The following is a 17,443-nucleotide window of genomic DNA, read 5'->3' as shown; positions in this document are numbered from 1 at the left end:
AATGTGAACTTATCCAAGAAAGCCCCTCTTTAAATTCTTCCCATCATAGTTCACTGAACACTTCAAATTTGCTAACTCCTTCTTACCCTTCTTCGCCTTAGATTTACAACCATCAAGCCTAGGTTCATTTCCTCCATGATCAGACAATGCGAAGCCCAAGCTATCCCACAAATTCTGAGTTCTAATGCCTTTCTCAGCAGATTCTTGAACTGCATTAGGCAGAATTCCATCTTTTACCTTCAGCACCTCTTTAGAAGCATCATCCTCAAAAATATAGATTCCATCTAAATCTTCTAGAGGAGGCGGCGACACATAAGATAAATCCCTGAGACGATTATTAAAAGAATCGGGAAAAAAATCCTTTTTGCTCCCGCACTTGATCCAAAAGTAAACCCTTGTCACATTCAAATTCACAACTACATACACTTTCATCCTATGAAACATCAACCCATCTCTTATTGTCCTTCTATTAATTCTCTCAACAATTGGCTCCTCCACTAAAAACACTTTTAGAATCTCTCTTAAGAATTGTTTTGGTCTTGTCACTAGATGAATCTTGATTATCTTCAAAATACTTTCTCTTTTCAAAACCCAACTGCACTTCCTTACGGCGAGCATAAACCTTTCGACTCCTCAGATTATCAAAATTGACTCCCTTATCATCTGAATTCCCTTTAGAACCAACAATAATCTTGATTTTCAACTCCATTGCCTACTATCATTCTTCTCCAAAATAGGAGATACACTCTAGAAGTAGGCTTTTTAGCAGGACACCTATATGATTCTGCCTCCTTTTCTTTTCTTTTTTTTCCAAAGCAACTGTTTCTCTCCTCTTGACCACCATAGATCTTGTTAAAAGATTATTTAAGCGCTGAATCGCACACATTTTCCTCCTATTCCAAGGAGAGATTAATTCCTGCAGCCTTACAAGTTTTCATAAGAATACCTTACTAGAAACCTGACTAAGCATTTTGGCCTGTCCTTCCAATTGGCCCAACTACGATTTTCCTTGTGGAATTTTCTCCTCTCCAATCTGGCCCAATATAGAATCAAAATTCTGCTCTTGAGCCCCCTTAACCAATAGGCCCATCAAAAATTTTAAAAGGCCTTTATTGCTTCCAACCTTTATTGGTTCCAAACGACAGGCCCATGTCTAAATTAATCATCAAAGACCCGGGCCTAGCCCAATCAAACTTCATCATTCCATCGTTCATGCAAAACACCCTAGACACCTCAGGACTAGCCTCCTCCATCGAAACCTTCTTCCTTAACAACATCGATTAATTGGGAAGAGCTTTCTGCAAGGTCTCTTCTTGTATCCTCCCCCTGCATCAAGCACACACCACCTCCAGCACATTCTAAGGACAGAGTGAACTCCATCATCAGGTACCGAGCAAGCACTAACTATAGGATTCAAAGGAACTCCATCAGTTCAGTTTTTCCTCACACTATTTGACTCCAAGATCGATTCTCATTCCTCCTTATACTATCAATTCCATCAATGTTTGACAAACAAGAGCTCACCAAAACATCGAACTCTTTCCCAAACCGAAACCACCCATCACCTTTGGACCCTTCGGGGACAAAGATAGAATATCTTTTGCCTCTCCATACGTGCCCTAATGCCAGGAATTTCCCTGCCCTCGTCGCATGAATCACCATCCAATTGTTGAGATTTTGATTAAAATGAATGACCTAACTTTAAGATAGGTCTCTCCCTTTATTTATAATACAAATCAAATACAGTATAATGACAATAATACCCTTACTATCTCTCTCTAACATACTAACAAAATAATAATACTAGAAGACATAAGTAACCTCCAACACTCTCCCTCAAGCTGAAGCATAAATATCATATGCTCCTAGCTTGTTACAAATAAATTTAACACGGGCGCCCCTCAAAGCTTTGGTAAACAAATCAGCAAACTGCATATCGGACTTCACATAAGTGGTAGTAAAGAGCTTCTGCACAAGTTTCTCTAGAACAAAATGGCTACCAACTTCAATGTGTTTCGTCTACTCATGAAAGACCGGGTTCAAGGCAATATGAACAGCAGCTTGATTATCACAACAACTTCATAGGTTGAGAATGTGAGAAACCCAATTAAATAACCTCTATTACTCCCCCTCATGCTATATCATAAATATCATATGCACCTAGCTTGTTACAAATAAATTTAACACAAGCACCCCTCCCCCCCAAAAGCTCTGGTAAACAAATCAGCAAGCTGCATATCAAACTTCACATAAGCGGTAATAATGAGCTTCTGCACAAGTCTTTCCCAAACAAAATGGCAATCAAATTCAATGTGTTTCGTCCACTCTTAAAAGACCAAGTTGTAGGTAATATGAAGAGCAACTTGATTATCCATTTTGAGTATAGGAGTAGCCCAGAAAGGCACATTTTATAGCGAGGATCCAACTAACTAATCCACCCTAGCAGTTAGTTGATGAACAAAGGACACACACCCGAATAATACAAGGAGGGAGAATAAAGGTGAATTAGGAAAGAGAATGGAGTAGGGAATTTTAAAACACTTTAGGTACATAAAAAATAAAAAAAGGGGGGGCAACTCGGTGCACAAAGCTTCCGCGTATGCGGGGTCCAGGGATGGGGCGGACCACGATGGGTCTATAGTACGCAGCCTTACTTTGCATTTTTGCAAGAGATTGTTTCCATGCCTCAAACCCATGACCTCTAGGTCACACGGCGACAACCTTACCGTTGCGCCTAAGCTCCCCTTCACTTTAGGTACATGCATTTGCCAAAGGTGTGAATGATTTCAAGAATATGTACATTTTTCCTCTCTACAACCTCATTTTGTTGAGGAGTGTAGGCACAGGATGATTGATGGACAATACAAAACAAAGTCAAATAAGTAGTGAATTATGAACTGAAATACTCTTGAGCATTATCACTTCGAAGTATTCAAATTGGCAAACCAAATTCAATCTTTATTTTAGAACAAAAGGCAAAAAATATATGAATTAACTCATAACAATCTTTTATTAAATATAGCCAAGTCATTCTTGAATAATCATCCACAAAGGCTACAAAGTACTAGAAACCCAAACATCATAATGGACTAACGTGAACGGGCTTGCAACCCGTTTATTGACTCGGGAAGCGAAACACAATGATGCTTTCCCAAATGACAAGACTCACAATCAAGACTAGACACAAAACTCAAATCAAGAACAAGACGTTTCAGCTTTTCCAGTGAAGGATGACCAAGGCGACAATGAATTTGGAGAGGTGTGGCAGCAGCAGTGCAGGCTGTAAAAGGAGATAGTGGCTCAAAGTGATAAATTCCACCAGCTGCACGCCCTCCACCAATCGTCTTCCTCATCTTCAAATCTTGAATAACCACAGAATCAAGGAAGAATGTCACTGAACAATTCATGGATTTAGCAATCTTGCTAATGGCATAAGATTGGAAGGGATGGAAATATACAAAAACCAAAAGAAGAGAAATAGAAGAAGTGGTATTTACAGTCCCGATTCCCTTGACGGCAGTGATTGATCCATCAACAAGAGTAACACAAGGTAAATTTTCAGAATATTGAAGAGTAAAGAAAAAATTAGGCATATGATTAGTGGCAGTGGAGTCGATGACCCAAGGACTAGGATGAGAAGTATTGGGTGACAAGCATAATGTGGGATTACCTATTTGGGCAAGAGATGCAATGGAAATAAAAGCTTGTTGTGACACTTGATATTACTAGAGCTAGTAATACTCTTCCTCTGACATGGATACAATATGTTGCCCACCACCCAGCCCCAAAGGTGTGGAGTTGATGGTGGCTGCATTGGCTACCCCCAAAGGTGTGAAGTCAGTGGTGGCTGCATTGGCAACACGTGAAGGTCTACCGTGGAGATCTCAACACTGCTCAATAGTACAATTACCTCAACCAAAATGAGTGCAATTGCAAGTAGTTCCTCCACCTCATCCAACTCTACTACCATGGCCACTCGAACCCCCTCGCTACAATTGTTTGGTAGAGAACTAGAATCACTCTGTGTAGCAAAAGTTGTCCTCTTAGAGCCAGACGCAAGAGCGGGAGAATTTGTGCTAAAGGAAGCACGAAGGACATGAGAATAAGCATCGAAAAAATGATGGCAACTCTACACTACTAAGAATCTAGGACCAAACTGCCTCAAACTTAGGTCTCAAGCCCGCTAAAACCCGAAGAACTGTCATATGCTCCCCATGCTTCTACAACTCACGAATGTCGGCGGTTATAGGTTGCACGACGTTAAGCTCCTCATGAATATGTTTCATCTCTCCAAAATAATCTGCAATGCTCTTATCTCCTTGTTGTAACTGAAAGTACTCTCGTGATAAATCATACATACATGTAATGTTACTAGAGTATAGAAGTTTGGCATAATCCCAAATCTCCTTGCACCTTAGATGCATGCACATCCATGCAAACATGTGGCTCCATCGAATTCCACAAGAGAGAAACAATCAAGGCATCTTCTTGAGTCCACACTTCTCTTCTCTTCTCATTAGAAGAATCAGATTGGAGCAAGTGGTCATATTTTCCTAATCCTACTAAATAAACCCGAACAACTTTAGACCATGAAATTTAATTCCTTCCGTCCAACTTTTGAGTTGTTATTTGTGGCGGTGATGAAGGAAACATGTTTTTGGGATTCATAGACTCCATCCCAACGCTCACAAACTAGTAGACACACCAATGTCAAACAAGAAGAACAATCAAAACTAATCAGGACAATCACAATGAATGTGAAGCACTGATACAACTATAGATGAGGTAAATGACTAACCAACTAATATAGCACTGCCACAGCCTCACAACTCAATGTACGAACACTACCACTGCTCCAAGAAACTCACAAAGTAGCCTTTACGAACACCAAACAAAAAACTAACTAATTACCACAAGTGCATGGTCGAAAAAGGTTGGGTCTTTGAGCAAAAAAAATGCCAACAACTCGATAATATAGTCTAGAGAAGGAATCAGATCATTGCAGAGGCACAAAAAAAAATGGTGGTCAAAAACTCTCGCGCCGACACGTGGGTTCGGCACTTCCAACAATTCGCCAGCACGTGGTAGCGCATGGGGCTGCTGCCAGAAATGGGGTTTTGTGGATGTAATCAGAGGGCTCTATTTTTCAGTTATATGGTTGGTTTTGTGAAATAATAAAGGATGGAGGTAGATCTGAGAATGGCAGCGACAAGATGGTGTTTTCTGGCGACGGCTGTGTACTATGGTTAGGTTGGATCACGCTTTGATACCATTTTGAGATTTGGATTAAAATGAACGACCTAACTTGAAGATAGGTCTCTCCCTCTATTTATAATACAAATCAAATACATTCTAATGACATTAATACCCTTACTAACTCTATCAAATTAACATACTAACAAACTTAATAATAATACAAAAAGACATAAATAACCTCTAACGCAATAATCAACAAAACCCACTTGAGATCTACAAACCATCTGACCATTTTGCTGCAGCTCAAGAAAACCGAACCCATTGATTATGCTGCCAATTATTCTCAAAAACGAACAAAGCTCCAACCTTCCCTACTTTATATATCTTTAACCGAAGGATTTTCCTTCCATCTGGACTGAATGAATCCCCATCATCAATAACTAATAGCATCTCGATCAAGAGAGTGAGGAGACTAATTCAAGATCTTCCATAAGAGAGAGAACCATCTTGTGTCTTCAAGTTAAACACTACTAAGGTTACGTCTGGGAAGCATGAAGAGCCTTCGAGAATTCATCCTTTACCACCGCTATTGGCCTTCTAGAGAAGATATTTCGATAGCAAGCCAAAGCTCAAAGATGAACGAAGGATGGGAAGCAAGGGGCCTGAGAGAGAGAGCAAAGTAGCTACGGCTTCGAACCTTTGGGTGAGAAGAGACAGCAAGCCTTCAACAAAGAAGAGGGTCATGAGTCTTGCTAGGGCTCCAACAAAGCTCTTGCTCAAGGCAGAGATTTTCAAAGCCAAGATCATTGCTAAGATTTCCAGTGAGTCGGCAACTGGAGGCTGGTATAGAGGTTGAAGGCTGAGATATCTGATGAAACGAGGATGGGAGAGAGATCAAAGGCTAAGATGTTCAGAAACTAGAGGTTGCGAGGATGGGTCCCAAGAGCTAGGGCTCCATCATCAATCGTTCAATGAAGCTCTTCTTCTTCTTCTTCTCCCTTATTCTTCCTTCTTCTTTACTTCTCTCTCTATTTCTCTTCCTTCATTCTCTTCCTAATTCTTCTCTGCTCTGAAAATTCAGGGAAAAAAAAAAACAGAAAAAGAAAAAGAAACAGCTCTGAACAATTTCGAAATTCCAATCATGCCCCCATTTATCAAAACCCTGATTTCCAGCCAAGATCTTACAACACCACCAACAACAACAAAAACAGAACCCCCCGAAATCCCAGCCCTCAAAATTTTATCACTTTCCAACCACCAAAGGACCCCCAGGCACCAGCCAAACATATCCAACCACCAGCTCTAAGAAAACCCTAACCTCCTTGCTTTTCTCTTCACACCAACACCATCTTACTCCCCGTTCCTTGATCTCCCATTGCCCCAAAAATCATTGCTGGAAAGTCACCACTCGCAACTCACGCACCTCACGTGTCAGCGACATGCATGAGAAAAGTTGTTAGAATCCCCTACAACTGCCAGTTTTGCAAGAAATTGCTCTCAGCCACGATATTTTGGGTTTCTTCCACAATATTTTCTTTAGCAGCATGATATTACGATTGTGGATCTTCTATTTTGCAAGCAAGCGTGATAATTTGCTTTAAGAAGCAAGAAATTGTCGCTGCCAGCATAAAAAATATAGTTATATTGCTGCAATTTGTGAGTTTTGTAAGTGAATTTGTTTCATTTCTACATGATACTCAAGGTTAAAGGTGACTTGGAGATAGTTCTTTAAAATTGAGAGTAAACTCGTGGTTTTACATGTATAGAATGAGAATTGTGGCCAAATTGTGTTAAGGACTTTTTGGTGACACATAGTTGCAGTGGGTATACATACAAATCCAGAAATATGATGACAAACTATTGGACAAAGGAATGCTATTTATCATACCCTGGCACAATTTCAAGATTTTCCACACCCTTCTCAAGTGTGGAGGAAATGTTTGCAAAATCATCATTGATAGAAGATGCCCTATGAATATGATTTCTACATATGGGGTCACTCGTATGCAACTTCATCCAAAACCTCACCTAGAGCCTTATAAGATATCTTGGGTTGATAATACTACCGTACATGTTTGTGAAAGATGTTTAGTTCCTATCCAAATAGGTGGCTATTTTGATTATGTTTGGTGTGATATCATACCTATGAAGATTGGCCACATACTCCTTGGTTCTCCTTGGTTGGATGATTTAGGTGTGACTCAAGGACATGAGAGCACATGTGTCTTCCACTGTAATAGGAAGAAAATGATTTTGAAGTCAACTCTACCAATCAACCAAAACAAACAATCAATCACAATTACTCAACTTGAAGACACTACAAGCAAGGAAATGCATGTGTTTGAAGACATCCAAGACATCCAAAGTCTCTCAAACTTTTCTATAGTTGAGTTTGTCATCCCCAATATGTTCATTAATGCTAATTCTCAATTTAAGTCTATGGTGCTGCCAATAGAGTGTGGTTTCTTGTATCATTCAAGTGCTGGCTTTCAAAGACTCCAATCTTGCTTCTTAATTCTGATCCTCTTGCATTTCAAGATTTGAGGTCAAAGTTTTTCTAACTAGGGGATATTTGATGTGGGACAAGAAGCAAGCCCTTAGGAAGATCCTTGTTAAAGAATAATTAAGAAGAATTTGGTTAAGGGATTATTGGGTTTTGTTAAAATTTTATTATGTGTTCAGTTTAATTAGTATAGCATTATGTGTGTTTGGGGGCTTGTTAGTAATATTTGAGTATTATAAAGGTATGTTTGTAAAATAATATAGTTATAGGTGAACATGTGAAACTTCATGTGAAAAGGCTTTCTTATAAATATCGTGCGAAAGCCATGTTGTAGAAGTGGTTGAATTTGAATTGAAGTGAACATGAGTTCCCCCCTTGTATCTCCTGTCTCTTCTCTTCCCCTTCCATCTTCTCTTCAATTTCTCCTAATCTCTTCCATGGCTGCAGGTCTTTGATGCTGCCCCTCCGTCACCTAGTTGGAAAAATATCCCTCCTTTTTGTCTTGTAATGGACTAATGACTCTCAAAACTCATATATCACATCCAATCAGTAAAAATTCAATTCAAAAAACAAAAGAACTTTTTTGGTAAAACTTTTTTTTTCTTTGGTAGAAACTTTTCTTAGCTGTCCCAGTAAAAAATTTAAATCCCACTTATCCGTGTCAAAACTAAAAAGCTTTCTAAAATCCACATTGAATCAAGAAAACAAAAATACTTCAATTCCAAAAAACCTCTTATAATTAAATATAATCTTTTTTTAGCTAATTCCTCAAGAGTCAAATGACTCTGCTTATGTTCTTATTTTATGACCAATAGGATTCTGTCTGCTTCTGTTTTTATTTTATTACAAGCTTTTTGGATGTTGGTGGATACCCATGCTGAAGACATACTTCAACTAAATTCAAACACCCCTACACTTAATTTTTTTCATGTCCAACACAAGAAGCATCTTGACTAGTGTACAATAAATTTTGCAGCATAATTAGACATTAGACCTTATACTTTTAGTATCCTCCCAAATGATACTCTAGAAAAAAGAAATAAAAAAATAAAATAAAAAAGTGTGCAATTAAAACTGACCTGTTTCTTTACTAGTAGACAACAGAGACACCTGCTTCATCTTCTCTATACCAGCTGAAGAATCCTTATGCAGCACTTGATTCTGTCCTAATTTGAAAATAAAAAGTAGATAAAGAATAGCACTACAAAAATAACCGCAAAACATTCAAGAGTGTTGCAATGATTTGCCATGTAAGAGAGATGGAGGAAAAAATGTTATACAGTTACAGAAAATGTGGGTAGAAAGATGGCTCATTGAATATCAACATTCAAGCAATCAAAAATTATAGGGATCTCTAAGTTCCCTCCTCTCTATTATATAAATCTTTGTTCTTTCTCTATTATAGAAATCTTTCTTCTATCTCCAATTCTCCATTCTTACTGTGTGGTTAAAAAGAAGTTCTACTCAGCATTATAATCAAATATCAACATTTTCTGCTACAAATTAAAAATCCAAGTGTCAGGATGCATACCATTTCTTTGTCGACCAATCTTTTTGAATCAATTATTGATGAGAAAATAAAACAGGAAAAAAAATTAGTTTTCTTTCATTTTACTCAAAAAATTTTGAAAAAAAAAAAAAGAAAAGGAGCTGAAGGCACCTTCTTAGGATTCTGCGCAAATAATATGCATCCATGTGTTCTAACATGCTAGACATCATGTTGGATGGCCACCAAAAGTTGACAGCAACAGTCAAATCACTACTATCCACTTGATGGAACCTGTAGTGATCAGAAAATCAACATTCCTGACAAAAATTCACAAAGCTTGATAATATGAAACAATCAAGGTAAAGTAAATGGCAAAGTAAACATCAAAACAATACCACAACGCACTGATTTTTATGATCTAATACAAACATATAGAACACTATTTACTGCAATGGTAAAGGTGTTGGACATCCAGCATAAGTGGCAGGAGGAGTAGCAGTAGACCTAAAAATAGCTTGGAATGAGGTGATGAATAAGGATACAACGGCCCTCAAATTGTCGTAGGATATTGCCCAAGATCATGTAAATTGGCAGAAAAGTATTGATGAAGCCAACCCAACTCAGTGGGACTTAAGGATTGGTTCTTTGTTGCTGCTGTTTTTCCAAACAACAGCTATTTCATGCACTACAAAAGGATGGGGGGAAAAATAGCCGAAAGTTAGCCTGTATCTCAAGATCACCTCTCCCAAGATCCTTCTATTAGGTAATGGCATTCAAATGAATAAAACATAAACAAGAATACAAGAACAATCCAACTACCCATTTATCCACTTTCTCCCGTATCATGAAAGTCGTCCCCCATTCTCCACTGCATCATCAAGCAAGCAAAAAATAAATCTTCATGAGATTTTCTCAACAAAAAAAAAAGCTTCCTCAATCATTTTGTCTACACAGATTTATTCCCTCAAATGTGGCATATGTAACATGCAAATCAACTGTTACAAAAAGACTATTTGTCTGGAAGCAGTAGATACCGAAGGAATAAATCAATAAGTACTAATTTAAAAGACTAAAAGCTTTAGGCAGAAAGAAGGAAGCACTTGAATTGAGGGAGATGTGCCTTAAAGAGCGTGTTTGACTGATACATACAGAAATTGTGGCAATTATAGCACAAATACATATAGGAATAAAATGTAAATTAAGCAAGTTATTCCACAAGTGGCAAGCCAAAATAAAGAGGATACCATAAACGAGCTCAGAAGGGAGATGATTAATTAAGAAAACCTAGGAGATGATTATTATTTCAGAGAACTCTGGACGAAATAAAGAGTATATACCATAAACAAGTTCAGAAGGGAGGTGACTATTAATTGAGAAAACCTGGGGGATGATTATTATTTCAGAGAACTCAGGAGATGACTGTATTATGTTCAGAAACTTAACGAGAGGCCTCTAAGAAAGCCATCACAGTGATAAACAAATTAGAATTTAAACCTTACCAGCCTTCAGGAATGAGTAGTGCATCACCTGCGTAAAGAATAACCTTCTGACAATTGTCCATTGAGTGTTCTGCTCTAGGATGAATCGAAAAATCAGGGTTTTCTAAAGCAACAGAACTGCAGGATGAATAAAATCAGAAACAAACCAGTTAAAACTTCAATCCAAAGAAGGAAAAAGAAAAAAAGAAAAAAAAAGTTCATAGTTCAAACACTAGAAAATTTATCAAGTCATTGCAGGATCTAAGTCAAATTTTTGAATCATTTATATGTTTCAGGGGGTGGAGAAAAGAGCAACATCTAGCTTCCAGGGAGTCAGAGACTGATAGCATACCTATGGTTTGAGGCCTCCCCATAGATAGGCATTGGATATAACAGGGGACTGGCAGACGGAGGCCATAAAGCAACTGCCAAGTATAAACACATGCAAAATAGAGGATTAGTTTTGATGTAAGAAATAACAAATACATAAGAAACCAAAGCATGAAATCAAAAACATAGGAGGAGGCATAAAATCACAATCTTATTATTTTATTTTCAATCTTCATAAAGCATATCTTAGTCAAAAAAAGAAAAGTATACAAACATATAACGGACAGAAATAGGAACCACCTGAAGATAAACGAGAAAAACATTTTATTAACTTCATGGTTATTTTTGTAAAAGAAAAGCAAAATGTAGTACCCCAAACTCCTTTGCATGGGCTTTATAAATTTTGTAAAACAAAATAATAAAAAGAACAACTGGCAGCACTCCACTGAATGACTTCAATTCCTTTTTGTTTTTTTTTTTTTTTTTTCATAGAGCAATTCCTACACCTTCAAATAGCAAGAAATGACTCCCTTCTATATGCTTTTTTATGCTAAAACCCACACCACCTTGGGTCAGCGGCAGAATTACAGCTCCTGCAAGGGAAGGTAACATGTACTTGAGAAAAGGAGAGAGAGTGGCTTAATAGGATAGGAAAAAAAGGATCGTGCACCCATGCACCTCATGGCCAATGCCAATTAAAACATAACTAGAACACTCCCAGTGTGAACCTCATGAACAATGCAAATTAACATAGCTAGAACACCCCCAGCATGAAGGCCAGTAAATGGTGGCACGAAGGCAGCCTATGTGTGGTGCTCCTGAGAGGCCCGTTTGAAAACTGGTGGGAAAGCACCTCTTAGGAAATCTCTTCTAGTGTGTGAGCCTCCGAGATTGCATAGAGCCTCCCCCGAAAGGTCAGACCAATATAGTAAGTGAATCCACTCAATGGGGTACACCTAACACCACCCCCCCCCCCCCCCCGCCCCAAAAAGGTTGCAAGGCCCTTCCTTGGGACCCATCCTCCCAGGACCACCCAAGGATGCTTAGAGAGCTCAAGCATCAGGGGAGTTCAAGGATGATCCAAGACCACCTGAACAGGAGAAGAATAACAAAAGAGAGTTCAAGGATTGTCCTGAACTTCAATAAAAGACTATTAAATCCCAATTAAAGTAAGAACTGGCCTCCTAGACCACCTGAACAGGAGAAGAATAACAAAATTAACAATAAACACATACAGACACACTCCACAATGCCTATGGGCTTTCTCTCTTCTGGAGCTTCGTAGGCTAGACTTGCCCTCCACACTCACCAATCCACCATCACCATTCCCACTTTCTGGTAGTCTTTAACATTTGCAACATCTTAAATTTCTTCATTTAATTCTTTCCAATATTACCATCAAATGGGGGAATTGCAATAATTCCAAGGGGAAAAAATAACTTAATGCATATCAACTGAGTGACTGTCAGATGGTCATGCATACAAATGTTTTCAGTTCCATCAAAAAGCTCCAAATTTCAAAAAGAAAAAGAAGATGAAAAGGAAAAACTCATCAAAAAATTGTTATAAACCAGTATACATTTTCTAAGTCAATAAATCCAGTTTCCTAAGCATACTAAATGAACAGGTTGAGGAGCTACACATAAAAACCAAAGATCTTTTGTTTTTCCACGTGTAGTAAAAGAGCATAAACAAGGAGCATCAGCAAAACCAAATACCGACATATTGAAGTAATTATAAAAAAAAAAGGTCTAACTTTAAGAAAAATGAATCAAACCTTGTTTGCACCCACCAACTACGCATAGAAGATTGTGGTGTGGATCATAGTGAGTACTTGATCTTGTTTGAGCACAGTTCATCCACAAGTTGATTGAAGCTAGTTCTTTTTTCTCCAAAAATTCAGGCTAGAAAAATTAACCAGGTAATCACAAAATCAAACTCATATAGAAAACAAAAGTGAGTTGTTTACAGCTAGCTAAGAGTCAGGTTACATTTGGTTTACAGAACCGAATGGGAAATGGAATGGCCCAAGAACATGGAATAGAAGGAATGATTATTCCCAAATCTCAGCACGGGAATGCTCGTATCATGTTCTAAAATAACATCAACTTCGAGTCATTTACCTAAGGGTGGTACTACTTTTTTTCTGTAAACAATAATAATCCTATAAAATAACTGTTCCATTCCCACCTTTCCCATCCTGCAACCCAAAAAAAAACATAAATGATATATAACTTGAATGCACCCAGAAGAGAAATGGACGCACGATTTGAATGTCTTCTCTTAGAGCTTCCAATTGAGCCCTATCTTCCTTCTCAATATTCATAATTGGTACCTGAATTGCAAGCAACCATGTTTCACCGAAAACTTGCAGTCAGATGGATAAGGTAGTTTGAGTACACCCTGATACTGAAGCAACAGAAGTTTCACCTAAACAGTATTAAGAAGGATAGTATTCTGTTCAGACGTTTAAGAACAAATGCAAGAGATGTCCAATTTATTAAAGCCCTCCTAGTAGCAACCTGGGCTAAATAAACCTGTTGAGGAGCATCTCCAGGCAGCAAACAATCCTCAACAGTATTAGACCCTGCCAGCATGGGCCTTTCTGACTCAAAACAAACACCATGCCCATCATCTGTGTTCCGTAGATGTTGCTTACAAAAATCTATAAAGGCTGAAAATGGAAATTGAACCTACAAAAAAATAAAATAAAAAATAATTATGGTAATGCCATCCACAAACAAGCTCCATAGATGGAGCAAATGAGTTTTAAAGCAAAGATGAATTACCCTTTCATGGCTTCTAAGATCACCATAAAAAACTGGTGCAGATTTGGAAAGCATAGCCTCCACAGTAGACAATCCTACTCGTTCCTAATTTCCAAGTCATAATACAAAAACCAGTAAAGACTTCAATCAAAAAAAAGAAGCTAATTATTAATTAAGCATAAGTTGATTGCACAAATTTGTTTGTTCTCCTATATGAAGTGTGAAGCAGTGTTTAGAAGGTACACAAGGCAAACTTGAACAGGTTTATACAGGGGGTACCCATCGGCAGTCAGCCTTAAAAGAAAAAAGTTAATTATATGAGGGTTTCATGCCTTACGGGTACCTAACGTCAAATACAGACACTTCTTATATTAGTTATAAAAAAACTCCTCACAAGCCAGGCAGCCAAACCCCAAAAAATAAATAAATAAAATAAACAAATAAATCCATATTCTTTTAGACTAAGAATTAGATCATTGTATCCAGTGACTCTCTATGATTTGCATTCCAATACAGACATTAGTGATTATGCTCCTTAAATAGGCTTACTGGAAATTGGAAAACCTTAAAAGGCAATTTTGGGAAGATATGAATAATATTAAACAAGGTATATCAGGGAGTAAGAAAATATTCTGCCGATTAGAATGATTGGATCACATCGAAAAGGACAACTAAGGCTATTAGCAGAAGTGGATATGGAGATAGATATGAGTCTGGCCATATGATATGATCTCAGACTTGGCTGCCTTCTGATCTTATAACAATGAATGCACGATTTAAGAACAGATGAACACTTCTCTTTTTTTTTTTTCTTGATAGAAGAGAAGTTTTATTAAAAGCAGTGAGGAGAAGAAAACAGAGAAAAGGAGAACAAGAAATCCTCAATCAAAAGAAGAGAAAAAAAAAAGAAAAACCAGCATAATCTTAACAAAACCACCCAATCTCAATTGACATACTGAAAGCAGTGGCCCTCAAAACAGCCTGCTCTATAAGCTCAAAAGGAAACCAAATATCACACTATCTCAAAGAAGATCCTCTGATGTTCTCTTCCCAGAAAAATTATAGCATTCCTCTCTAGCCAAATTCCCCATAAAATGGCACCGAGAGTACACCCCAACAGCCTCTCCACATCCTTAACCTTCCCAAAACCAACAAAAGAAATACTCACAAATTCTTGCACCAACTCTAGGCACACTCACACTTTCCTGAGAACTCCAAAAAGTGTATTCCACAATCCTTATGCATCCTCAGCACCACTCCTACACAAAACACATATCTAGAGACAAAGCTTTAGAAGGCCTCACACTCAGTAGCAGATTGTTGGTGTTAACTCTATTAAGGGCCACCAACCAAACAAATGCTTTATCTTTAGAAGGAACTTCAGTATCCCATATGCCCCAAAAAGAGGACAAGACGCATCAACCTTCACTAGATATTAAAAAGTAATAAAATTTAAATTAAAATATATTTTTCACTAATAATCCCCTGAAGAATCCGAAATCCAAATTCTGGCATCAGTTCTATTGGAGATAAAGCTGCCCTCCAACACAGTGAACAAAGAAGTACGTCTTTCCAATTCTCCATCATTCAAGCCCCTCCTAAAATGAAAATCCCAAGAAAAAGAATACCTCTCAATAACAAAGAAGGAAATCTCATTATTATGGAATATAAAGAGAAGAAAGACAATATAAAAGAGGAAATGAGCAATACAAAGCAACCTCCCCCACCCAAACATCTTCCTGAAACTGAATATGATTGCCTTTACCCAAATGAAACTTTGTAATAAGAAGAAAACAACAGTAAACCTGGGAAATGAACCCCATGGACTCTCTGAGGAACTTCTAAAACCCATATTTGCATCCAAGCCATTCTAGAGCAATCTGAATTTATTTTTTATGTCTTTGTGCCAAAGGGATTTTACCTCCATGGGAAAATGTCACGACCATTTAGTAAAAAGGGCAGTGTTTTTTCGACACTAAATTACTTAGACCCAGCCCTCCCTCCTCCTTCAACCTACATACCACCTCCCACTAAACTAGGCGATCTCTCCTCTCCCCTACATCTGACTAAAGAAAATCCCTCATAATCCTCCAAGCTTTTGAGCTACTCCTACAGGAATCCTAAAAAGAGATAAAAATTACAGAGGAATAGCAGACAAGCTGGCCACATAAGAGTAGTTCTATTCCCCCCAAAGAGAATAAGGCACCTCTTCACCCATCCAACCGCTTAGCTACTTTAGACAGCACTAGGTCCCAAAAAGCTAGAGAGCAGCACTTTCCTCCTAAAGGACTCCTCAGTAAGTCGTTGGCCACTCTAAAACCCCAAACCCAGCTAGGGATGTTAATTCTAAAACCCTTTTAGAGTTATAATTAACTGCCCCAACACCACTCTTCCCCAACTTAGGGGATCCCATACCTAAACCCCTAGATGATCTAACCCACTCTTTTGGCTTCCCATTAATAATAACTGAAAAAAAAGCAGTATATCAACACCCCCTTATCCAATTTCTCCACCTATCTCCAAACCCTTTCTGCCCCCTTGTCTCCCTCCTGCCCAAGAGAAATAGTATCACTAAGGACGGACAATCCTATTAGCAAAGACCTTAGCAATGGTCTTATACTCAGTAGATAATCAACTAATCAGCTGAAAATCCAACACCTTGGTCGATCTACTCTTCTCAAACCCTAAGATGATAAAATTAGAGTTAACACTGTTTCCCACCTCATCATTAACAAACTCACAAAATACCCTCCTCAAATCCTCCCTCACCACATCCCATTCCTCATGGGGAAAGGGAAGAAAGAAAAAAGAACAAAGAAAAACTCTGTTAAAATCATTCAGCCCAAGAGCCTTATTCCTCTCTAAGCTAAACACTACCCCCTGACCTCCACCTACTCAAAAAGCCTCTCAAACCAAGACATGTAGTTCCCTGAATAGGATTTCAACCCAACCCCTCAATCATTGGCCTTAACAACTCATCTTCAAGTGTAAAAATGCTTATAAACCATCACTCAAAGCTTATCGACTACTCCTCATTTGCCCATCAGCAACCTTACCCATCTCTAACCCACTTAGTTTTTATGCCTCCAAGTCCTGACCTCCTCCAATATTACACTTTCTAACTCATTGTTCAAGCTAACTCGCTTAACTCCCTCCTTAACAAAAACCCTTCCTTAATCTCTCCCTTGTCTAGAACACTCAACTCACTCAAAACACTCACTTTTTTTCAATTTTACATGCCCAAACACCTCCAATTTCCACTGCTTTAACACCTCTTCAGTCCCCTTAAACTTTATAAACCTAAGACCCTCCCAACCTACAGCATCACACCTACTCCATGTCTCTTTAATTAAATGACAAAAGCCATGATGATCCATCAATACATTCGCAAACTGAGAAGGAGTAGGCCCCCATTTCACCTTTCTACTTTCTAGACCCCAGCCAAACAGGAAAATGATCTGGAACAGAGAGATCAGGAAATTCAACCTCCCACTCATAACTAAGAAGGAATAAATCTATCCGACAAGCCACCGCCCTATACCCCAACTTACCAAGTGAAGATAACATTCTCCAAACCAATGGCTCTCTTCTGTCAGCCCACACTCCCAAATGAACTTAACAAGAAATTGCATGCTAGAAGGGAATCCCCCACCCCCCTTATTTTCATGCCAAAAACCCA

General features: G+C 38.3%; 1 protein-coding gene across 4 annotated transcripts in view; it reads right to left on the bottom strand.

Annotated features, from left to right (window-relative positions):
- LOC131155194 (lysine-specific demethylase JMJ31) overlaps positions 1-17,443 on the bottom strand; it is a 78,274-nt gene that overhangs the window by 44,762 nt on the left and 16,069 nt on the right. For 3 of the 4 annotated variants that reach the window (XR_009136767.1, XR_009136766.1, XM_058108147.1), the window contains exons 3-11: positions 13,786-13,869; positions 13,519-13,689; positions 13,263-13,331; positions 12,774-12,900; positions 11,019-11,091; positions 10,688-10,804; positions 9,360-9,479; positions 9,231-9,249; positions 8,779-8,860 (exon numbers count right to left, since the gene is read on the bottom strand). Coding sequence is in view for 2 of the 4 variants with exons in the window: in XM_058108147.1 (XP_057964130.1) it covers positions 8,779-8,860; positions 9,231-9,249; positions 9,360-9,479; positions 10,688-10,804; positions 11,019-11,091; positions 12,774-12,900; positions 13,263-13,331; positions 13,519-13,689; positions 13,786-13,869 (862 nt within the window). In the remaining 2 variants the exon portion in view is untranslated. The remainder of the gene's footprint in view (positions 1-8,778; positions 8,861-9,230; positions 9,250-9,359; positions 9,480-10,687; positions 10,805-11,018; positions 11,092-12,773; positions 12,901-13,262; positions 13,332-13,518; positions 13,690-13,785; positions 13,870-17,443) is intronic. The other variant, XM_058108148.1, reaches the window with a different exon arrangement.

The sequence above is a fragment of the Malania oleifera genome, chromosome 5 (assembly GCF_029873635.1).
Source record: "Malania oleifera isolate guangnan ecotype guangnan chromosome 5, ASM2987363v1, whole genome shotgun sequence".
Lineage (NCBI taxonomy): Eukaryota > Viridiplantae > Streptophyta > Magnoliopsida > Santalales > Ximeniaceae > Malania > Malania oleifera.
Note: the sequence above shows the minus strand (reverse complement) of the source record. Positions and strands in the feature narration are given on the sequence as shown.